The 25791-nt window shown below is 41.1% G+C and overlaps 2 protein-coding genes across 3 annotated transcripts in view; both read right to left on the bottom strand.

Annotated features, from left to right (window-relative positions):
• The window catches only part of LOC125484574 (exportin-7-B-like), a 69030-nt gene extending 66922 nt beyond the window's left edge, over positions 1-2108 (bottom strand). Inside the window, exon 1 of the mRNA XM_048603940.1 lies at positions 2039-2108. Within this exon, the coding sequence (XP_048459897.1) occupies positions 2039-2059 (21 nt within the window). The 5' untranslated portion in view covers positions 2060-2108. The remainder of the gene's footprint in view (positions 1-2038) is intronic.
• Positions 2109-4459: 2351 nt separating this feature from the next.
• LOC109912923 (kazal-type serine protease inhibitor domain-containing protein 1-like) overlaps positions 4460-25791 on the bottom strand; it is a 55756-nt gene continuing 34424 nt past the window's right edge. For both annotated transcript variants that reach the window (XM_048603717.1, XM_020512370.2), the window contains exons 3-5: positions 22622-22782; positions 22024-22171; positions 4460-6463 (exon numbers count right to left, since the gene is read on the bottom strand). In XM_048603717.1, coding sequence (XP_048459674.1) covers positions 6351-6463; positions 22024-22171; positions 22622-22782 — 422 coding nt within the window. In that variant the 3' untranslated portion in view covers positions 4460-6350. The remainder of the gene's footprint in view (positions 6464-22023; positions 22172-22621; positions 22783-25791) is intronic.

Raw genomic sequence — 25791 nt, forward strand, 5'->3', positions numbered from 1 at the left:
CTACCAGAGTTTATTCCCTCACTGACGGGGAGTTTACACTACCAGAGTTTATTCCCTCACTGACGGGGTGTTTACACTGTGGGAGATAATGGTTTCACTGACAGCATTAACACTTTGGGAGCTTATTCTCTCACTGACAGCAAGTCAACACTGCAGGCACTTTACTCTCAGTGACTGACTTTACATCGTGCGTGTTGTGTGCTCTGCGACTGAGTTTACACTGTAGGAACTTTACTCTCGTTGACAGTGGGTTTACATTGTAGGGGTTTAGAACTCTCAGACTGAGTTTACACTGCTGGAGATTAACTCTCGCTGACCAACTTTTCATTGCAGGGGTGTTACTCTCACTGATAGGGAGCTTTCACTGTTAAGAGTCGAGCGCCGTCTGACTGATTTTACACTGCTGGAGATTAGTTTTCACTGATTGAGTTTATACTGTGGGAAAATAACTCTCACCATAAGATAGGAGAGCAGAAGTAGGTCATTCAGACCATTAAGCCTTCTCTACCATTCAATGAAATCATGGCTGATCTGATAATCCTCAACTCCATTTTCCTGCCTTTTCCCCATAAATCTTGATTCCTTTACTAATAAAAGAAATCTGTCTATCCCAATCTTGAATATATTTAGTGACACACGTTCAACAACCCTCCGTGGCAAAGAATTCCACAGATTCACTACCCCATGGGAGAAGAAATATCTCCTGATCGCTAACTTAAATATGCAAATGCTTTTTCTGATATTATGCCCTCTGGTCTTGGATTTTCCCATAATTAGAAACGACCTTTCCACATTTACTCTGCCAAGTCCTCTAAGAATCTTGTATGTTTCAATTAGGTCACCTCTCAATCTTCTAAATTCTAATGAATACAGGCCCAATCTATTCAACCTCTCCTTATAAGACAGTCACCCCATTTCTAGTGTCAGCTTGGTGAACCTTCTTTGGATTGCCTCCAATGCCAGTATATCTGTTCTTAGATAAGGGGCTCAAAACTGATCACAGTATTCCAATTGTGGTCTGACTAATGCTGGCCTTTTGTGATTCATGGATGAAAAACGCCCAAATCCCTCTGTTCTGTAACTTTCTGCAGTCTTTCTCCATTTAAATTATATTCAGCTCCTCTATTTTCCTGTCACAATGCATAACCTCACATTTCCCACATTTTATTCCATCTGCAAAGCTTTTGCGCACTCACTTCAGCTATCCCTACCCCTCTGCACACTGTTTATGTCATTCTCACGACTTGGCTTAGCACCTATTTTTGTGTCATCTGCAAACTTTATACGGCAAGAGTTTCACTCAGTCCGAGTTTACACAGGCAGTTTAACTCTCACTGACAGGAAATTTACACTATGGGTGTTTTATTCTCACAGCCAGGGAGTTTACAATGCATGAGTTTTGTGCCTCATTAATGTGTTGACAGAGGTTACACGTCATTTGCAGGACTTTACGTTATGACAATTTTACTCTCTGAGTTTACAGTATAGGTGATTTACATTCACGGAGAAGAAGTTTTCACTGAGTTTTAGTGTCACTAGCAATGAGTTTACACGTCACTGACTGAGACTTTACATTGTGGCAGTTTTACTCTGAATTTAAGATACAGGGTAAATTAAACAAAAAAAAACTGCAGATGCTGGGAATCTGAAAGAAAAATAGAAATTGCTGGCGAAACTCAGCAGGTCTGCAGCATTTGTGGGGAGAAAGCAGAGATATCTCCAAGGACCCTTCTTCAGAATTTTAATTCGATGTTTTGTTCAGTTCGAGACTATTAATACCCCAGTAACAGGGAGTTTACACCGGGCTAGTTTTGTCTGATGTTTATTTTTGCTTCGTTTTAGGTTGTGGAGCCTGAGGGCCGGACCTTGGTTGCCCTGGAAACAGTGGCGCCGAATTTAAAAAAAGGTCTGTTCGAGCCCGGGACCTGAAGTGAAGGCCGTATCCTCTTCGCTACTCCCAAACCACATCCATACCAACAAATTAGAACCCTGGAGAGTCAGGCGTCCTCCTTCCCTCTCTCGGTACACCGACACTCACCTGGGCCTGAGAAGCCGCCATCTTCCACGTCCAGCGGGGAGCAGGGGGCGGAGACAGTCCTGAGACAGCGGGGATAGGAGCAGAGAGGGTCCAGGTTCTCGGTGGCTGGGGGGATGGAGTACTAGGCGCGGGAGGAGAGTACTGGTGTGGCGGGAGGAGTACTGATGCGGGGGTAGGAGTACTGAAGGGGTGGGAGTACTGATCCCGGGGCGGGGTGGGGGTGTTTGGGAGTACTGATGCGGGGTTGAGGGGGCTGGGAGTACTGATGCGGGGGTGGGAGTACTGGTGCGGGTGGGGAAGAGTATTATGTCAGGGAAAGGAGTACTGATGAGGGAGGGGAGGAGTGCTGATGTTGGGGAGAGTAGTACTGGTGCCGGGTGGGCAGTGTACTGATGTGGGGGGGATTATTGATGCAGAGAGACAGAGAACTGAAATGGGGGTGTATTAGAACAGCGATGGGGGTGCTTGGTGAAGAAGTAGAGGAGAAATGAAGAGGAAAGAATCCTGGAATGGCAGTGGGTGGTTGACAGCCACGGAATAGTATGTTACAGAGAAGGGAAGGGGTGGAAAGCAAAAGGAGGGAAAGGGGGCAAGAGGAGATAGATAGGCCGTGAGGGAAAGGTCGGAAGGAGCTGTTGGTTCATCTGTTTTGTTACCAATGCTGTGTGCATTCAGATACATAACCTTTAGTTCTGTCTTTTTACTATTTTGTTGCAACAAGTCTTATCTGTTGGTGGTTAGGTTTAGTGCTAAATCCTTTCCTACCATGCTCTAGTCATCACAACCCCTATTGCTACCTTGTTGTCTTGCCATTTCTTCTCTATTCAGTTCATCACATGTTCCCAAACATGATCCTTCACATCCACTGTTAATTTTAAAACTCCTGTGCTACCCTCAACATATGAACCACCAGAACACTGGTCGCAACACAGTTCAGACATAAACTGTACCAACAATACAACTCCACCAGTATTGGTGCAAGTGCTCAAGAATAAGAATCCATTGCTCCTACACCGATCTTTGAGCCAGGCTATATATTTATGTGAGACTAATTTTCTCGTGGCTCAAGTAATAATCTAGAGATTATTACCTTAAGCGTTCTGCTTTCTAATTTGACCCTTAGCTACTCATTCTCCTTCAATAGAACTTCTACCTTAATTCTAGCTGCAAAGAACTAGATCTATCCCCCTGACTATTCCTACCTTACTATGTTATGCTTCGTATCCACCTGTCCCTAAACAGACTAAATCAGAAGATCCACTCCTAAATGGTGTGAGCACTTCTTGGTATTTCCTTGTAAAACATAGCCAAATTGTAGAAGATTGTCAGAAAGTTCTTCACACAGTGATAAAAGTGTAGAATGCTCTTTAGATGGTTTACTCAAGGGGTAGCTGCTTTTTGTTCGGGACTCACCCTTTGTTCCTGTATATTCCATGTGCAATGCCATCGCTGCATGCACAGTTGTGGCCATGTTGTCCAAATAGAATTCGTTGAAGAAAGAACTAGGAGCATTAACAGTGTGTCAACAGAGTTGTATGATTGATCCACATCTGTCTGTTTACTGTCACAATCAAGAGCCCTAATTGTCACTGGTCATAAGATAACCCAGAGGCTGTGGAGGTTCCCACATTCGTTGTCAGAGGGACTGGGGAAAATAAAATTCTCTAGTGAACGTGTGAGGAAGTTCAGAGTTTTAAAGTCTTGCTTCAAGGATCAAGACATGTTGTCCGAAGGCTATAAGTTTGGGTTTAGAGACCATGGCAGTTTGGGATGTACATGCACTGTGAGAAGAGATTAAATGGCAAGCTAGAGTCTGTGAGAGGGTAAATGGACATGAATTATGGACTTAGTTGTTGGGCAAATTCGATGGTAGGGTTGAATAGGCATGAACTGTTGAAGAAGAACAATTAGGTGGGTGAAGTCCATGAAATCAAGAGATTTTGGAGTCAGGAAGAAACTAGGTTTAAGACCTAAAGGGCTTCTTGTCATTTTAGATATGTTCTAATCAACATGCTCAGAAATGTAATAACACACCTCTGAAGCAGGTGGCACTTGAACCCAGGCCACTTGGTCTAAAGGAAGGGACACTGTCACTGTGCCACAAGAGCCCCTCTTGTCATTTTATGCTTGCTTTAACTTTTCAGTTTCCACAGGTGATGATGCTGATTAATTTATCTTGTCTTAATTGTGAAAGTTTTCACCTTCACTCTTGTTTTGAGAAGGTGCAAAGCAGGAAATTATTCCCCATTATCCAGCCTCCTACGTTGCTCATTACAATGGTTGAAGTTTTTTTTACATAAAGATACACCTATATCGAAGTAAAAATGTAGTTAACTATTTTCTGTCATAAGCAATAAGGAGCCAATTGACAATTTTTTCTTAAATCAAGTAAAAAACAAATTTAATATCTGTTAAACCCAAGGAAAATAATGACCAAAACATCTCAAGCATACGGTCTTCATGCAGTGACTTGGGCACACACAGACGTAGAAAGTTAAAAAAGTGTCCAACACGATGGAAGATAAGAGTACGTGGTTTAAGAATCCCTTTGATGTCTTTGAGGCGTTCAATTTTAACCTGTGTCCAATGATGATCAGCTGGTATTTTGAAGACAGGCAGTCATAATGAATGTTGCAATTATTGAAAATTCTTATTTCCTTGTTGACTTTTCTCTATTGCTATGGGGACTGGGTGCTAACTTCTACAGAGAGAAAATGCTGCTCTTCAAGTATCTGAGAAGTGAGGTAACAAAAAGACTCAGTGAGGGTAATGCTATTGATATGATGCATGTGGACTTTCAGAACACGTTTGACACAGTGCCACACGGCAGGCATGAGGAAAGTTTTAAGCCATGGAATAAAAGGGTTAGTAGCAATGTGGATACAAAATTGGTTCAGTGATAGGAAACAGAGTAGTGGTCAACAGATATTTATCAAACTGGATAAGGATTTGTAGTGGAGTTCTCCAGGGGTCAGTCTTGAGTTCCTTCCTTTTCTTGATGTATTTTAATGGTCTACATCTTGGTGTGCAGGGAGCAATTTCAAAGTTTGCAAATGACACAAAAATGATAAACTGTGAGGACGCTGTAAAACTCCAGAAGGACATAAATAAGTTTCTGAAGTCGACAGATAGGTGGCAAATGAGTTTTAATGCAGAGAAGTGTTGGGTGATGCATTTTGGCAGGAAGAACATTGGAAAATAGTATAAAATGGGGGGTAACAAATTCTAAAGGGGTGCAGGAGCAGAGGGACCTGAGTGTATATGTGCACAGACCATTGAAAGTGGCAGAACAGGTAGAGAGAGCAGTAAGTAAACTAATATGGCATTCTTAACGTTTATAAATAGGGGCATAAGGTACAAGAGCAAGGAGGTGACATTGCACTTGTATAAGATATTTTTTGGACCTCAGCTGAAGTATTGTGTACAGTTCTGGGTGCCACATTATAGGAAGGACATGAACACAGTGGAGAGAGTGCAGAAGTGGTTTATAAGAATCATTCCAGGGATCAGAAAAATCAGTTATGAAGATAGATTGAAGTGCACTATTTAGAAATGTGGTTGAAGCAGGTTTAATTTAGACATTCAAGCAAGCGTTAGATGATTATTTGGATAAAAATAATGTGCAAGAGTGTGGGGGAAAAGCAGGAGATTGACATTAAGTAATAATGTTCATTTAATGCCAGTGTGGGTACATGGGCTGAAAGGCCTCCTTTGTGCTGTAACATTTATGTAATCTGCCAAAACAGTCTTAAGACTTGCCTTGAAAAATTGGTTCTACTGTATTTCCCACAGCATGTTTGGGTTTTTCTGCCTGTGACAGCCACTAGTTCAGTCTCCAGTATTTTGCATTTATGAAAGCCTTTCTGAAACTGTGATAGGTTTCAATAGGTGTCTGGATTTTTAGGAAGTCTCTTTTTCACAACACCCTATTTTCTCATCTTCACCTTGGATGTTGGCCTTACATTTTTAAACAGTTTAAGTTTGCTCAGTCTAATTTGCAACAGATACAGTTAGTTAAAAGATTTTAAACCTAAAGGGGTATAGCATTGAGACAATTTATGTGAACATTAAAAATGTTCAGGAAACTTTACGATTACAGTATGTACAGTTGCAGGAAATAAAGTACAGCATATCACTGAAGACAAAATTGCAGATAGTAAGGTGTCCTAAAGGTACTTTTGAATGACACAGTCTTTAAACTATATACAGCTCAATTTTTATTTTACTCAAAGGCCACGTATTATCATCAAACGATTAATCATTTGATAACTATGCTCCATTCTGCAAGGTATGTTTTCAAAGTTCATGCTTTTTAGTACTCGTCGTCACCCGAGATCTGAAAGTCATCATTTTCATCTTCCTCTTCATCTCTTATATATTTTCTATCTTGTCTTTTCAAACTCATTTGCATTGCTTTTGGTGAATCTGTGGGATAAAATTACATTTACAATAAACCCAACTGTGAGATGACAAAGAGAAACATTGTACTTCTATAGACCCTGATGTGAAGTCAAGATTGGTGGCGGGGGGGAGGGAGAGGATCTGGGAAAGCAACAGACTCTACAACAAAGCAGGGTGAAGTTGAAACTTGCAAACTTTCATCGGTTCTGAGGTAGGGTCACTGGACCCGAAATGTTAACTCTGATTTTTCTTCACAGATGCTGCCAGACCTGCTGAGCTTTTCCAGCAATGTCTGTTTTTGCTCCCAAACTTTAGCACTACTTGACTAGTAAAAACTCACATGACAGGAGGTCAATATTGTAGACTTGGCAGTTAGGTAAGTGTCAGGTAATAAATGCTGGCAAGCCAGCGACACCCACATCCTACAAATGAATGTAATATAAAAGATAGGGGAACCTCTTCAGGGTGAAGAGGAGGCTCAGAATTTCTTAGTGGACCTTTTAATAACAGTCAATAATATTCACCTAGCTGGACCTCTTTAGGTCCTTGATCAGTTATCAGACAGGCTTGATCAAACAGTAAAACCATCACTGTTCGTCAATGCAGGCCTCAAATTGAAATAGTTGATTTTATGGGCCCCCCTGACATCATAGCAGCCTGATCTTCACCCATACAGAGGACCCCATTGGCTCAGGGCAAGACAGGATGTCGTTGCAGCCTACAATTTGAAATTAGTCAGTCAGGTTGGGGTGGGCAGGTATTAGATATGTCCTGCCTCTGTCATAATTGATGAAAGATTTAAAATCAAGGCCATTATCATTATTCTCTTTAGGGTGTTCCTAAAGCAATTCCAAGTTGCTGTGAGGCTGGTTTCTCAACTTGCTACTTTGGCTGTAGGATTAAACTACATATTATTATTGAAGGAAGTTGATTTGTAATTTCAATCTTGTACTCAGGCAGCAAGTTAAGTATCCATCTCCTGCAATGCAATCACTGTTCTTCATATGGCAACCAAGTTGTGCACAGTGAAATCCTACAAAAAACCATAAATCAATGAACGTTTCCACATGGAGCTGGTGAGAGTAAGGACACTGAGGAGTCAGCCTAGGTCCGAGCTGAACTCATGACCTTCAGATCAGAAGGAAGCGTGAAACCAACTTAGCCAAGCTGAAACCCCTAAAACCATAACATGTCAAAGCAGAAGTAGGCCATTCAGCCCATCAAGTTCACTCTGCCATTCAATGAGATTATGGCTGATCTGATAATCCTGAACTCCACTTTCCTGCCTTTATCCCGCAACCCTCAACTCCACAAATAAGAATGAGCAGCCAAAACCTTCCACAGCAACCTATCATCAGCATTTAGTTCTTATCTGATGACAAGCTGTCCATGAGGACAAATGGGGATACCCAGAACTATAAACATAAGATTATTCATGAATTCAATTAGGATTGCAGGAGATACTGCATCATAGAATGGTGAAAATGTCAGACATGGAAGTAGTTAAATAAACAGTATAGTTGGATTTGAGGAGAAGCTAAAGACATACATTGGGATAATTGAATAGAAGCATGTACTGATACAGTAAACTTGCAGATTTGGAAGAAGCTTTATGTGGAACGTAAGCAATGTTTTTTTTTGGGCTAATGTCAGTTTTTGACACACAAGGGTATAGGCAGTCCCTGGGATGTGAATGGGTTCTATTCTGGAGTGCATTCGAAAATCAATTTGTACACCAGTCAGATACAAAGTATGACAATGTAAAGGAGCTGCTCAAAAGTACAGGGATGTCAGATCTTTAAAATTATACCCCTGTATAAGATTGTGTTCTTAAACATGAGTGCTTTTGAATCAGGGACCCCAGTAATGGAGTCTGGAACTCTTTGACGCTGGGGATAATTGAAAATTTAAAAGCTGAAATTAATAATACTTTTGTTAGAAACAAAAGCAGAAATTGCTGGAAAAGCTCAGCATGTCTGGCAGCATTTGTGAAGAGAAATCAGAGTTAACGTTTTGGGTCCAGTGATCCTTTGACATGAATGAGGGGTGTAGTCTAAAAATGAGAAAAGTGTTGCCACAAAATAATTAGAAATCTAGAATTTTCTTCCAAATAAGTTACAAATCTCAGATTAAAAGATTTTCTTAAATGAGAACATAAGAAATAGGAAGCCATTTGGCCCTTGGAGTGTCTTCCATCAATTGATAAGATCACAGCTAATCTTGCACTCCAACTTCACTTGCCCATCCTTTCCATATCACTCGATTCTGTGAGAGACCAAAAATCTGTCTATTTCTGACTTAAATATTTTCAGGTGATGGAGACTCCACAACCCTCTGTGTGACGATACTATGGCTTTAAGAGGCATACTTTGTCTTGTCTTTTTTATGAAGAGAGATTGAGACAGAGATGATGGGCAATCTGTTTCATGCTAATAAAGTAAATAGCTTGTCAGATTTTGGGTTTTTGTTTAAAGTTGGAACAATAGAAACAGTATGAATGGGTGGAGTCAGGCTCCCACAGGACTAAGGCTTTACTTAATCTTTCAGTAGTTGTTAGGGTTTTTTGGAAGCTGGTTGTGAAAGCTGTTGCATCTCCATGTCTTTGCTACAGCTAAAAGCTTGGGTGCTCTCAGCTGCCACAAGTGCATGTCAGACAAAACTATTTTATTGAATTTGCCTTTGCCAAGGATGTGTTTATGTGATGTTGCGACATTGGAACAATTGCTGTTTAGTAGTTAAATAATTTATTATTCTATTAAGTTTTCCAAAAGAGTTAACTTATTCCAATTCTACTTTCTTTTGTTTGTATTTAACAATACGGTAAGAATAAAGTGTGCTTTACTTAAAGCTGAACAGTATAACCATTTAAATTACATCTAGAACACAACACCTTACACTTGCTTTTAACTAAGCTAAAAGTTAGGTTCGAGGCTATCTCCTTGATATATTTGAGGGACGGGTTGATCTGGTCCACAACATCTGTGACAGAGAATTCCAAAGATTCATAGCCCTTCAAAAAGGATACATTTCTTCATCTGAATCCTAAACAAATGGCTCTTTATTGGGGAAACTTGGACCTACACATTAGATGCCTCAACCAGGTCGGATTTTCACTGCTGAGATGGATAGCTCACTTCAAAAAATTTCCTGACTAGGCAGACCCACCTCAGTATAAAGAACTCTGTCAAACTCAGGATTCACTCCAGGGAGGTAGGAAGGTTGATACAGTCAGGACCACAGCCCTTGGAGATCTGAGATCGTGCAGGAATGGATGAGTGCCAAGGTTAGCAGGTCAAAAAGGCTCCTACCAGGTATTTGGGCCTCTTTCCAGTTGCTTGTTTATGTTTTAGGCTTTCCAGCCCTCACCACTCCAAGCCCCCCAACACCATATCAAGCCCCACCATCACCTCATGCCACTTCCATCCCAATACATTCCCAATCACCCCCAATGACCACTCATACCCCCACACCAATTCATGGTACTTCCAAGCCATTCGCCCAATATACACTCTGTACAGACATGATAAATGTTCTAGTAACAATAGCTGAAACTGCCAGAGCTTGAAAATGTCTCCTTGTGAAAATGAACATTGTGAAATTGATAGAGTTCACACATCCAGAGCTGGCAATCAAACAAGGCCTTGGGTCTTTCAAGAGACAATTGGATGTCTGGGCTCTCAGCCAAGCCTCATTACATGTTTTTAACATCCTACGTTGAGGATGAATATCCAAGGTGGTGTTAGACAATTGCTGGAACGGAGTCTCTTCTATTGCTACTTTTTGGGTCATACTTTTTGAACTACCTATTCCTGCCCATGGACCAAATCAAATGATCCTAGCTTAAGGTGTGTTACTGGCTCCTGGCCCAAAGTGCCTAGGAAACTTTCCCCTTCCTTGATGCATCCCAGTGTCTGAACCTCAGACTCTAGCTCATCAACTCCCTGCCCAAGTTCCTTGAGCTGTGGTTCTCATAGGGATCCACTAGCTGCCGTGTGTTACATTTGCAACATATCATCTGCTCGGTCATCTGTATTGTTATGTTTAATTTAACTAATTAGGTTTCAAGTTTAGAAATATAGACTAAATCTTACATGTTTTTTGGCTAAGTGAGAGTTGTGTCAAGTTTTTTGGAGGGTGTTTCACCATAAAGCATAGCGAAATTTCTCATTAAATCTTACCAAAACCAGCTCTTTAATTACTTGCCCTAATGGCATCCCTAACATCCGATTCCATCCCCATCTTATCATTTGCAGTTCTCAGAAGAACTCGCTACTCATTGGATATCCATCAAAAGACCAGCATTCCCGGTGCCTGCACCATTTGTAAGAGGCCACTTTGCAGCTAGACAAATGATAGCAATCTGAAGCTGTTCTGCTCGGTTACAGACACAGTGCCAAGATGTTAGAGAAGGGGAAGATGGTGCCATGATTCTCTGACAGTGAGCTGGAGATCCATGTAGTCAGGGTTGTTCAAAGGAAGAGTGTACTCTTCACAGAAGATCAGCAGAGGAGGCCATGCCACCATTTCCTGGCAGCCTGATCTGAGGTCACCACCCAGGTCAGTACCATCTTAGCAATCCAGAAGAATGTTGGTGAAGCCACATGGAGGTCAAAGACCTCCTCTGCTCTGCCAGGGTGAGTGCCACACATTTCTGTCTGCTCCTCGCACTCTGTACTGCATTCAACTTCCACCAAGGTGTTTGGCACTCTCACTAGATTTTCCCTCACTCCTTCTCAACACCACATCGCCCTGTCTCCCCCAACCCCATCCCACAGCACCGCCAAGTTCCCACAGCACTGCCAAGTTCCCACAGCACTACCTGCGCTATCTACTCACTGAGGACATCTAACTACTTTTCCACCACTTGCATTAGTGCTAACAATGTGCCACCCACTTTCAGTTCACTCAATCTCATTTTCTTTTCATACAGGAAAATAGAACAAGGCAGGAATGGCCCATACAAATGCTCAATAATACACTGCTCAGCACTTAGAAGGAGAGAATCCTAGCCCTTCCAGGAGAATGTAAGGCTACTCCAACAGGGTTGCTGAGACATCTATGTCCTGCCAACTGAATAAGTTTATTCTGCTGCAACTCTCATAGTAACTCTCCTACTGTCAGTGTCATTCACTACACACTACCAACCATTGGCCGTGACATCTTCTCTTCCTTATGTATTGTAGGCATCAATGGGATGTCCACAGTTTCCATGGTGAAACAGCCAGCACTCCCAGAAGGCACTTCCTTGGCCTCTGAGAATGAAAGTATGGAAGCCTCAGAGAGAGCATCAGCAAGGCTGCCTCCTGCACCCCTAACCAGTTCAGATACTCTCACCACGGTGTAATGTTAGGCATAAATCAAACATATGGCACTGTCAGAGACAATTATTTCGGAGGAGTTCAAAGATTCACTTCCTGAAATAGTGAGAACTCTGTGGAAGAGGAGAGAGTTAAAACTGGAAGATTAGCAGCAGATATGGCAGATGATTATGAGTTGGTTCATTAATCAATGTTTGGCTTCTGAAATAAATTGGGATAGAAATTGGGGAAAACAGAAATCCACAGGTGGTAAAGGAAAAGGAGAACTCATTGAAAATAGTAAAGATAGTTTCCCACAGGATAAAAATAAAACCCATGAGAGGGAAAAAGAAGTAAAAAAGCTCAGGTGATTTTACTGTGTTGTTGGTTTGGAAAAGCACTCGGAAAATGAGGGAAAACAGGATAAGTTTTGTTGAAGTGGTAAAGAAACATTAGAACATAAGCAATAGGAACGGGAGTAGGCTATGTGGCCCTTGAAGCCTGCTCCACCATTCAATAAATACAAGGTTGATCTTTCGGCTCCACTTACTTGCCCACTCACTATAACCCTTAATTCCTTTACTGTTCAAAAATCTATGTACCTTTGCCTTAAAAACATTCAACAAGGTCACCTCAACTACTTCACTAAGCAGGGAATTCCACAGTTTCACAACCTTTTGGGAGAAGAAGTTCCTCTTCGACTCAGTTCTAAATCTGCTCCCACTTATTTTGAGGCTATGCAGCCTAGTTCTAATTTCACACACCAGTGAAACAACATCCCTGCTTCTATCTTATCTATTCTCTTCATAATTTTATTTGTTTCTATAAGATCCCCCCTCATTCTTCTAAATTCCAATGAGTATAGTCCCAGTCTACTCAATCTCTCCTCATAAACAAATACTCCCAACTCCAGAATTAACCTAGTGAACCTCCTCTACATCCCATTCCAGTGCCAGTACATCCTTTCTCAAGTGAGGAGACCAAAACTCTATACCATACTATAGGTGTGGCCTCACCAGCACCCTAAACAGCTGCAGCATAACCTCCCTGTTTTTAAATGTCATCCCTCTAGCAATAAAGGACCATATTCTATTTGCCTTCTTAATTACCTACTGCACCTACAAACCAAATTTTGTGATTCATGCACAAGGACACCCAGGTCCCTCTGCACAGCAGCATGCTGCAATTTTCTACCATTTAAGTAGTAGTCCATTTTGCTGTTATTCCTACTAAAATGGATGACTTCACATTTACCAACACTGTACTCCATCCGCAAGACCTTTGCACACTCACTTACCCAATCTATATTGCTCTGCAGACTTTCAGTGTCCACACTTTGCTATACAACTCAACTTAGTGTCATCAGCAAGCTTTGACCCACTACACATGGTCCCCAAATTCAAAGCATCTATGTAAATTGTAAACAGTTGCCCAACACTGATCCTTGAGGCATACCACTAGCCACTGATCTCCAACCAGAAAAACACCCATTTATCCCCACTCTTTGCTTTCTGTTAGTTAACTAATCCTCTATCCATGCTAATACGTTACTGTAACACCATGCACCCTTATCTCAGGCATTAGCCTTTTGTGCGGCAACTTGTTGAATAAAGGAAAGCGCCATGGGAAGCAAAAGAGCTGCAGCAGAATGTAAAATCTGATCAAGGGTTGGTTGAGTAGAAACTTCCAGATTTTTAAAAAGCATTTACTTGCAAAGGTAGGATTCACTCGTGTGTGCCAGGAGGAGCAGGTAATGAAATTAAAATTTTAAGAGATATGGGAGCAAGTCAATCTTTGATGGTGACAGAAGAGGAAGTATGTAATTCAGAAGGAGTATTGCCAGAAAAGGTGATAATATGTGGAATTCATGGTGAGAAGAACAATGTTCCATTATCTAAAGTGAGTTTGCAGAGTCCAGTGAAAAGTGGAGAAAGGAAAAATGGAGGAATTCTCGGTTCCAGGAGTAAAATTTATTCTTAGTAATGATATAGCTGAAGCCTACTTTGGTTGAAAAGTCAGTGGAAAATGAGGCAACTAAGATATTACAGGAAGTATATCCTGGGATTTTTACTGATTGTATGTTAACAAGGTCACAAAACCACAGGTTCAAACAGGAGGAAAAATCAAAGAATAAAGATAAGGAAGTTGAACTACATTTATCAGGGACCATATTTGATCAAATGGTTGAGAAAAAAACAAGAAAGGTGAAAGACAAAGTGGATATTTTTAGTTCAGAGAAATTAACTGAACTACAACAGAAAGATGAAAAACTGAAGTGGTTGTATCAAAAAGCATGCACAGAAGAAGAATCAGAGTGTATCTTAGAGTGTATCTTATAAATGACGTCTTGATGAGGAAATGGAGACCACCACATATTCAGGCAGATGAGAAATGGGTAGAAGTTCATCAAGTTCTATTAACGGTGGATTACGGAAAGGAAGTGTTGGGGTAGCACATGAATTACCAGTAGGAGATCATTTGGGAGTAAGGAAAATTCAAGTCAAAATACAAAAACATTTTGATTGGCCTGGACTGCATAAGGATGTGGTGGAATTTTGCTGGACATGTCATACGTGTCAAATAATTGGAAAACCTCAGGCAGCATTAAAACCAGCACCCTTTATACTCATTGAGGAACTTTTACAAGGGTCTTAATTGATTGTGTAGGACCCCTATCTAAAACAAAAAGTGGGAATCAATATTTGTTGACCATAATTGATGTGTCTGCTAGATTTCCAGAGGCCATTCCATTACACAGTATCGTGGCTAAAGGAATTGTAGAAAGTAATTCAAATGCTTTTATGAGATACAGTTTACCCACAGAGATACAATCAGATCAAAGTTATTCAATGAATTTATGGATAGTTTAGGAATAAAACAATTCAAATGCATTGCATACCATCCAGAATTACAAGGAGCATTAGAACAGTGGCATCAAACTTTAAAGACCATGCCAAGGGCTGGGACTATAAGACTAAGCAATTTATATTTTTAAGTTGGACTTACTCAGAGGATACTGACAGGTGCCTTTATCTGAATAAGTAAAGAAAATTTTGGCTTTTGTGATACTGAATGGACTGGACCAATCTAAAGTCATGCAATTTGGTATGAGAAATGCACGAGCCACATTTCAAAGAAAATCGAATAAAGTCATTTCTGGATTACCGAGTTGTGTGGTGTGCATTGATGACCTGTTGATTTTTAGTCACACATGGAAGGAACGTTTGGAGCATCTATTGGAATCATTAAATCAACTTTGGGAGACAGGCTTGGTGATAAACCTGGCTAAGAGTGAGTTTGCAAAAGCCCAAGTCATGTTCCAGGACCATGTTATTGGACATGGACAAATAGCACCTCAGGATGTGAAAACAATGGTCATTGGGGAGTTTCCCATACCATCAATGAATTGAGAAGTATTATGATTCCTGGGATTCAGTGGGTTTTATCAGAAGCTCATACTGAATTTTAGCAGTGTGTTTGCTCTACTGACTGACTTATTGAAGAAGTGCAAGAAATTTCAGTGGACGAAGGACTGTCAGAAGGCATTTGACGGCCTGAAAGCTGTGTTAACCAGTGCCCAAGTGTTAGCCACACCTAATTATGCTGAGCCATTCATGGTGACTATTGATGTGAGTGATGTGGTTGTTGGTGCTGTACTCTTGCAACACGACAACGAGAAGATAGAAAGACCTATTGGATATTTTTCCAGGAAATTGAATAATCATCAATCAAAATATTCCACAATTGAGAAGGATACCCTAAGCTTGGTGCTAACATTACAACATTTCAACATTTAAATTGCCAGTGATTTGTCTGAGTCAATTGTATAAACTGATGATAACCTCTTAAAGATTTTGGAAAAGTTTAAAGTCAAAAATTCCAAACTGTTTAGATGGAGCTTATTATTGCAGCCATTCAAAGTTATATACATGAAAGGACGGGAGAATGAATGAAGACGGACAGGTCAAGGAGGCGGGGATGAGAGGGGCTGAGGAAGGTAGGTGGGAGCAGCTCCTAATGTGGCCTCCTCTACATCGGTGAGACCAAGCAGAGGCTTGGAGACTGCTTTGTAGAGCACCTGCGCTCAGTTTGCGACAAACGACAACACCTTCCAGTCGTGAACCACTTCAACTCTCCCTCCCACTCCCTGGATGACATATCCACCCTGGGCCTCCTCCAGTGTCACAATGACGCCACCCAGAAACTGGAGGAGCAGCACCTCATATTCCGCCTTGGGAGCCTACAACCCAATGGTCTCAATGTGGACTTTACTAGCTTCAAAATCTCCCCACCCCCAGCCTCATCGCATGACCAACCCTCCCTCTCATCCCTTCCTCCTTGACCTGTCTGTCTGCTCTCCCAACTATCCGCTCCTCCCACCTCACTGACCAATCCTCACCACTGTCTGCCTGCACTCACCTATCGCCATCCCACCTACCTTCCCCAGCCCCTCTCATCCGCCTCCTTGGCCTGTCTGTCTTCTCTCCCACCTATCCGTTCCTCCCACCTCACTGACCAATCCCCACCACTGCCTACCTGGACTCACCTATCACTATCCCACCTACCTTCCCCAACCCCACCCCTTCACACTCTATTTATTTTGGAGCTCCCTTCCCCCTCCCCCATTTCTAAAGAAGGGTCCCAACCCAAAACGTCAGCTTTCCTGCTCATCTGATGCTGCCTGGCCTGCTGTGTTCTTCCAGCTCCACACTGTGAAATCTCAGACTCCAGTATCGGCAGTTCTTACTATCTCTTTGTATATTGATGGTTCTTTTCTTTAAGAGAGGTGGTATGAAGATACTGTGGCTTGAAGAGGTTATTTTGTTCCTTTTTTTAAAAAGAGAGGTTTTAAGAGAGAGGTGCTGAGCTTCTATTCGGAAAACCAATCAAGTAAACAGCTGGTGAGGCTTTGGGTTTATTTTTAAAAGAACAATAGAATCAGCCTGAATGGGTGTGGTCAACCTCTCACAGAACTAGGATTTTTAGTTTTTTAGTTCTTCAGTAGCAATTGTTGCTGGGGTCTCAGCAGGGTTTAGAAGCTGCAGTACATCTTTTCCTGCTCTACTCTCCTACCTCGGTTACAGCTAAAAGCTGGGGTTCTCTTCTTGCTGCTGGAGTTGCATGTGAGACAATCTGTTTTCTGAATTTACCTTTCACCAAGAGTGTATTTATGGGATGTTACAATATTGGAACAGTTAACGAGTAATAGCTACTGTATCTATTATTTTGGTAAGCATTTTGATAGAGTTACAGTGAAGCCAATTCTTTTCTTTCATCTTTCTTTTGTTGTATTTTAACTAGAGTGTATGAATGAAGTGTTTTGCTTCAAATCTGGTAGTTTCAACAATCAAATTGCATCAGAAATGCAGCACAGTACACTTACCTGTAAAATAAGAAAACATTAGAATCTAGACTATCTTTTTAATACATTTTGTAGGTCTGGTCTGGCCCAAAACATTATTGATATGTATAAATTGGAGGGATCAATGACTGGGGACATAGAAGCAGGTTTTGTCGAAATGGGAAGAAAAACATTTTCATCCAGAGGGTGTATCACCAAAGGCAATATTTAGAACAAAGAACAGCGCAGCACAGGAACAGGCCCTTTGGCTCACCAAAATTCCGCTGAAACACAATGACTTCCTAAACTAAAAACCTTGTACATCTGTGCAGTCCAAATCCCTCCATTCCCTGCTGATTCATATTTTTGTCAAGATACCTCTTAAAAAGTGCTGTTATATCCACCTCCACTACCTCCTCTGGCAGTGCCAGGCATTTACCACCCTCTGTGTAAAAAAAAAGCTTGCCTGTCACATCTCCTTTAAATTTCACCCCTTTTCTTTAAACCTATGTCCCCTTTTAACTGACATTTGTACCCTGGGAAAAATACTCTAACTGTTCGTTCTATGCATGCCTCTCATAATCTAGAGTATAGAGTCAAACTGTATGGACACAGACCTTTTGGTCCAATGAGTCCACGCTGACTTTCCTCCCAAACTAAACTTGTCCCACCTGCCTCAGCGTGGCCCATATTTCTCCAAACCTTTCCTATTCATGAACTCCTCCAAATGTCTTTTAAATGTTGTAACTGTACCTGCATCTACCACTTTCTCTGACAGTTTATTCCAAACACGAACTACTCTCGGTGTAAAAAAGTTGCCCCAATGTCCTTTCTAAATCTTTCTCCTCTCACCTTAAAAATATGTCCCCTAGTTTTGAACACCCCACCCCAGGGAAAGACCCTTATCACTCACCTTATCTATGCCCCTCATGATTTTATAATAATAATTAAAAAGGTCACCCCTCAACCTCCTACATCCCAGTGAAAAGAGTCTCAGCCCTTCCAGTCTATTTTTATATCTCAAACCCTCTATTCCCAGCAACATTCTAATAAATCTTTTCTAAACCGTCTCCAGTTTAATCATATCCTTCCGATAACAGGGCGACCAGAACTGCACACAGTAGTCCAAAAGAGGCCTCACCACCATCCGGTCTATCAGGTTGGCCCTCATCCTTTGACATTCAGTGAAAACAATCCAAGTTTCTCCAATCTCTCCTCATTGGTAATACTCTCAAAAACAGGCAACTTCCTGGTAAAGAGATAACAAGGTGTAGAGCTGGATGAACACAGCAGGCCAAGCAGCATCAGAGGAGCAGGAAAACTGACGTTTCGGGCCTAGACCCTTCTTCAGAACTGGGGACTTGTCTGCCTTAATGCTTTTCAAAACACCTGACACCTTTTTTATATTGACATGTCAATAGCCCTCCTGAGACTCCCCATCTACCATGTACTTATCCTTTGTGAATCCAGATGCAAATACTAATTAAGGACTTCACCCAATTCCGCTGGCTCCATGCATAAATTCCCTCCTTTGTGCTTGAGTGGCCCTCTCCTTTCCTTTTGCTCCTTATGTATAAAATGCCTTGGATTTTTCCTTATCCCTGTTTGCCAAAGACATTTCATGACCCTTTTCATCCCTCCTAAGTTCTTGTTTGAGTGCTTTCCTACTATCTTTGTATTCTTGTCTGTCTTCAATTTCCTCATTCTTACATATGCTCCCTTTTTCTTTCTAACTAAGTTCTCAATTTCTCTTGTCATCCAAGGTTTCTCAATCTTGCCATCTTTATCCTTCATTTTCACAACAACATGCTGGTACTGAACTCTAATCAAATGGCCTATCCCTATCCTTAAATGTCCTTGAGAAGGTTGTGGTGGACCACCTTCTTGAGATGCTACAATCCATGTGTGGCAGGTATACCCATTATGTTTTTTACAAGCAAGTTCCAGGATTTTGACATTGTGCCAATTAAGAAAAGGAGACAAAGCTCAAATTCAGGATGGTCTGTGACTTGGATGGGAACTTGCAAGTGGTGGTTTCTTATGAATTTGCTGAACTTGTCCTTCAAAGTAGTAGAGGCTGCGGGTTGGATGGTGCAGTTGGAGAAGCCTAGGTCAAGTCAGAATGGAGTGAGTATTAAAATAAATTTGGAGGTGTTCCAAATACATTATGTTTTTTTCCATCTTTATGCTAGTGTGGCAGTAGAGGGCTATGGTGTTGTAATCTCGGTGAGTTGCCATAACCATTTTCCAATATCATCAGCCCTTTTCCTCGGTACTGCTGCATCAAGATTATAGTGAAGAGGTTGGAATATTCTCCAGTATTACCATGCTTGCTTCTAAATCAGACACTTCTGAGTTTAAATCCCATAGCAGTACTGAAGTGGTGATGCCCTGCCAGACATGCTGTTTCTCAGATAAAGCACTAAATTAAGGTTTCAATTTCTTTCTCAGATGGATATAAAAGATCTCATGACACTATTGCAAGAATAACAGGGAGTTCTCCCCCAGTATCTCCACCAATATTTATCTTTTAACAGAGGTAAAAAGATTATCTGATTGGCTTCAGACTGTTGTTTGTGGGACCTTGCTACATGTAAACTGGCTGTTGTTTTCCTTCATGACAACAATAACTACATGTTAAAAGTACGCATCAGTGAAGTAATAGAAGGTGTCATCAACCTATCAAGCTATCAAGCAGCACCTGCTGCAATAACCTGCTCATTAATGCTCAGATTCTGCCAGGGCCACCCAGCTCCTGACCTCATTACAACTTTGGTTCAAACATGGATAAAAGAGTTGAATTCCAGAAGTGAGGTGAGAGTGACAGCTCTTGACATCAAGTCCACATTTGACCAAGTGAAGCATGAATGAACCAGAACAAAATTGGGGTCAATGGGAATCGTGGAACATTCTCCACTGGTTGGAGTCATACCTGGCACGTAGGAAGATGGTTATATTTTTTGGAGGTCAGTCATCTGGTCCAACTCCAGGACATCTCTGCAGGAGTTCCCCAGGATAGTGTCCTAAGCACAACAATTTTCAGCTGCTCCATCAATGACCTTCCCTTTATCATAAGTCAGAAGTGGAAATGTTTCTTTCCTTCTTTATGGTAATGTGGTAGTAGAGGGAGATGTTGTTGTGACCTTGGTGAGTTGCCATAACCATTTTCCAATGTCATCAGCATTCTTGCTCTGTACTGCTGCATTGAGATTATAGTGAAGACGTGATGAATGCACAATGTTCAACACCATTTGCATCTTCTCAGATACTGAAGTAGTCCATGTCCATGTCCAAGTGCAGCCAAGCTAGGACAATATCTAGGCTTGGGCTGAAACATGGCAAGTAGCAGTCATGCCAAACAAATGACAGGCAAAGACCATCTCCAATAAGAGATGAGCTAAGCATCTCCCTTTGACACTCAATGACATAACAATCACTGAATTTCCCCCACTATCAACACTCTGGGGTTGCCATTCACCAGAAGCTGAGCTGGACTAGCCATATAAATACAGTGGCTACAAGAGCAGGTCAGAGGCTAGGAATACTGCAGCGAGTAACTCACCTTCTGACACCCCAAAGCCTGTCCACTGTCTGCAAGGCACAAGTCTGGAGTGTGATGGAATACTCTACATTTGCCAGGATAAGTGCAGCTCCAATAATACTCAAGAAGCCTGACACTATCTGAGACAAAGCAGCCTGCTTGATTAGTATCATGTCCACAAAAATGCCCAAAACTGAAATCAGGAAGCGCTTTGTTCACGCAAAACGTAGGAGAAACTTCAACTCTCTCCCCGAAATGGCTATGGATGTTGGGACATTTTGAGGTGGTTAGAATTTTCACTGTGTAAAAGTATTAAGATAATTTGGAGTTCAGGCGCAGATCAGCCATGTTTTAAATAAATAGGCTTGACCAATAGTCAGATAGATTAAAAAGGTGAGCTACATGTGCAAAACTAATGTAAAAAATATAAAATTATACATGTATTTTACACAGACACTGGTTTCTTCCCAGCTGAAGTAATGTGTCACATTCAGAGCTTCACTCTATAGGAAGGATGTGACTGCTATTGACAGTTGTAAAATAGTTAGTATTATATATTAGTCTAACTTTGGAGAGATTAGTGAGTGATTGGTCAGTTCAAACAATAACTCATTTACATCTGTCCGTTTTATTTTGCTAACACCATGATCAGCCACTCACTATTCAGACGTTGAAATATAACACCATACTTTCAGTGTTGCTGGGTAAAAATCCTAGAATTCCCACCCTATGGGCATTGATAATCTACCACTGACAAGTGGACTGCAGCAGTTCAAGAAGGCAGCTCACCACCACCTTCTCAAGGACCACTAAGGGCAGGCAATAAATGCTGGTTCAGCCATTCACAACCGCATCCCAGGAATGAATAAAATAAAATAAATTCATCTGCGTCTTCATTATGAGCAGTGCTATCCACATAGTCCCAGATGTTAACCCTTATACTACAAAAGCCTGCATAGGATACAGAAGACATTTACAGGAGTGCTTCTAGACTGCGGATTACAGTTACATGAAGTGACTGGAGAGGCTGGGGTTGTTCTCCTCACAGCAGAAGAGATTTGGTAGAAGTTTTTAAACTCATGAAGGGTTTAGAGAGAGTGAGTACAGAGAAACTATTGCAATTGCTGAAGGGTTGGTAATGCAAGAATACAACTTAAGGTATCTGACAAAAGAACAAGTGATGGCATGAGCATTTTTTGCAGTAAGTGGTTTTGAATTCTACTCAGAGTTTGAGACTGAGCCTGAAACTACAATAGGGTGGTTATCAGTTTGAATACTAAAGTTTCAAGTAGGATAGCTATGATCCAACAGAAAATTCTTGAACTAGGTCCAGCAGTGACAAAGATGCTAAAGATTTTCGTGACAGGAAAAGACCTGTTGGTTGAATGCTCTTTATTTATCTTACCAGGATCATAGACACTCAAACGTGCTGATGCGAATACTTCTCCGTACTTGTTCCTTGTGTAACAGGTATAGATCCCCTCATCAGTCTTCTTCAGCCCTTGAATCTGCAACCATCCTGTGATACCATATCGTTCTGGCCCACCTCGTGCCTTGAGAGAGAAATAACTCAGGGATAATGACACATTTTGTCTTGTGTGTAGGAATACCCCATCTAGAAGCCTGGGGAGCCTATAGATACCCATTGGTTTCTCTATGGATGCATCTCAACCAATCAGAGTTGATTTGTTAACTAATCTAGACCTTTTCTCCTATACAAATCAGCATAATTTTTGAAATTTGGCCCTCCTGCATTTGTTCTGATGATTCCCAGATATAAAAAAAAACCGTGGCATCATGTTTCCTTTTAACGATATTCAAGAACATATCGAATAACAATAATAATATTTGATAGATTTGATTAGAAGTGTTATAATATATTAATATGATAAATAACAGTATAATGCTCACAGTAATGATATCTAATAATACAATAATGATACTATAATGTTCAAGAGCACATATCTAATTTCCAAAGCAGTCTATAGCAATAGAGTTCTTACCTGGATAGAGATATGCGTATCATCCCCAGGAAGGAAGTTCTCATTCCCTTTCTTTCTCCATTCCACCAGGGCCAGGGGATATGCCAACACCTCACAGCCAAAGATAATATCATTGCCTGTAATATTGTGCACATCACGAGGAGGGCTGGTGATCCATGGAACTGTGTCAATGTGAAGACAAGTTACCAACATTGCAATATCTATTGGGTATTCAATATTCTTCCCTGCTCCCACCATCACCTCCTCACCTATATTCTCTGATATCTAGGTGTCAGCCTTTGCTCATCTGGTAGGTCTCTAAGTCATGATCCACTTTAGAACTTGATCTAGTCCAACTCTGTTAGTGCTACACTGTTAGAGGTACAGTACCATCTTCAGGTGAGATGTTGAAACAAGGAAGGCCTCATCTTCTTAGGTCAATGCAAAATATCCTATCACACTGTTTGAAGGAGAGCAGGGGAATTCTACCCAGTGTCCTGACAAATATTTATCACTCAAGCAATGTCTAAAGCTGAATATCTTACTGCTGTGGGACCTAAAGCTGGAGGGTGGATTCCACATCAATTGATATTGCAATCGTGATGACATACAGGGTGTTTAATTTTTTGGTATGTGTTAGGCACACCCTAAATGCAAGCTCATAGTATTCTTTGTTACCAGAGATCCATTGTAAGCTTTTTGTCATTATTCACACATTCCATTAGTATGCAGCAGTGAAAGATTCACAAGCTGATCACATCTGACAAGCTGTAATATTAACACATTTTCCACACCCATAACCATTTTCATATCAGCCTACTAGCAGATAAGACCAAGATAGCAAAAGGGCTCTTACAGCCCACACAACAGGGTAGGGGAATGTATACCCACACCCACCCGATGGAAGCACCCTGGCAGATGTCAACTCCGACTTCAGAGCTAGAACCCTGACCTTGACTTACCAGGAATATTTGGAGTTTGGTTAGTTATAATTACATGCAGTTACAACCATTTGGCCAAAGAAGTCTGTGCAGGTGTTTAGAAACCTGCAAACATTCTCTCATCATAGTTATAACCTCTCAGTTCTGATATTATTCACATTTACTGTCAGTAGTTTTGGAATCACCTGCAAGTGGAAACATCTTCACATGACCATCAATAGGCTTTCCTCAATTTTCATAGAATTTCTTAAATCAAACATTAGCAGTAAAGCTCGTTCTGATGGTTCTGCTTCCCTGGGCCATGTCAGGCCAAGTCTCCTACACTCTGTGGAAGGTCAAAGGATCTGTCTACTTAACTAGAGTCCATCTTTCTCCTGAATCCAACATTGGTAGCTTGAAAGGTCAAGCTGCCTTTTATGCTGCCGACTACATAAAACCCCTGCTATCAGCCTATGATGGTCATTGATTTATGGGGAAGCCTGTAAACTGATTTCAAAATTGGCTTCTGCCATGCTTATACACAGCAATGTGAAATATAATGTGAAACCATGGAACCAGAGAGAAATGCTAATTAGCTATCTTTGTCCCAATTCCCTTTCATCTCAAAATCAGTTCATTTGCAACACACCTATTTAAAACCCAATAGCAAGGACACTGTTTTGGGAGTTTGTGATATTCTAAGTGTATTCACGGTAAACTCAGAGATGGCTACCATTGTTGCTGAGCGTAAAAAATCTCAAGATGGAAAAAGAAGACACAGCTGGGCAAAGAAGACCCTTTAAGAGTGAGACACCACTTTGGCTGGACTGAAAGAGGTTGCAATAGATTGTGGTCAGTGGAAGAGTCTTGCTGTCCATTGTCCCATATGGCACTAGAGGAACTAAATCTACTAAGTCTTCTACACTTCCTTCCAGCATTTTATAACCCACTTGCAACCACCTCATTTTTTGTGAACAGAAATGGGCAGACCTGATATGAGAATAATGTTTAGGTTGAGAACTCCTAATGAGCTCATCCAGGTTCAACAGGTAGTAGGAAAGGCAAATGGAATTGCAGCTTTTATTTCAAAGGTAACAGAAGAAGGAATGTTTCGCCAAAACGATACAAGGCAGTAGTTAAACCACAGATGGAACACTGAACAGTTTTTGGTTCCTTATCTAGGGAAAGGTATATTGGCATCGGAGGCAGTCTGGTAGGTTTGCTAGGCTGATGCCAGATATGGAGAGTCTGTCTTATAAGAAGAGATTGAATAGATAGGGCATATTCTCGTTGGAATTTAGTACCTTATTGAAACATACAAGATTCTTAAAGGACTTGACAGAGTAGACATATAAACTTTTTTTTGTCTTTGTGAGGGAGTGTCTAGGATCAGAAGGCATAATCTCAGAGTGCACATGCAGATGTGAGGAGGAATGTATTCTCTCAGAGGGTAGTGAATCTGTGGAATTCTTTACTGCAGAGGGCTGTAGAAGCTGAGTCATTAAGTATATTCAAGGTTGAGATAGACAGAATTTTATATCAGTAGGGGAATTGGGAGTTATGGGGAAAAGGCAGGAAAACAGACTTGAGGGTTATCAGATCACCAGTGATCTCATTGAATGGCGGAGCAGACATGATAGGCTGAATGACCAACTTCTGCTCCTCTGCCTTATGGCCTTAATGAGGAGTCCCATCCACTAGGAACATAGAAAGCCAATGGAAATATTATTGCTGTCAGTGTATATGGTCTGTGAATTTCAGTTCCTCATCTCTTCACTACATACATCCACACCATTTTGAAAGTAAACCCCTTACAACAGCCTGACAACTGCAATCATTTACAATCCAATTTTAATTATTGTTACTGCAGCCCTCAGTAAATCTTTGGATTTTACAACCTTTTTTTAGTGAATTGTTTCATTTGTGTCCGCAATTTATACCTTTACGTTACAAAAGTCTGTTTTCATCCGTAGGTTTTGCAAGGCTTTGTCATGAGAAGAATAATACTCCCCTTATCCGAATTGTGACAAACACTGGAATCAATTCGGATATTTAAAATCCCCCGTAGGATTAGCTATTGTTTCCTATTGTGAATTTGGACCAACTCAACAAATCTTTTAGCCAATGCATGATTCAATGGAGCGAGAATGCATCATGCATGATGCCAAATGATACAATGCCAGAATATGTCAGCATTACAGATCAGTCATGTGCTCTAAAGTTATTGTATGGATCAAAGGCAGAACTGTGAGAACTATTGCCATCTCTGCA

The sequence above is a fragment of the Rhincodon typus genome, chromosome 12, assembly GCF_021869965.1.
Source record: "Rhincodon typus isolate 14 chromosome 12, sRhiTyp1.1, whole genome shotgun sequence".
NCBI lineage: Eukaryota > Metazoa > Chordata > Chondrichthyes > Orectolobiformes > Rhincodontidae > Rhincodon > Rhincodon typus.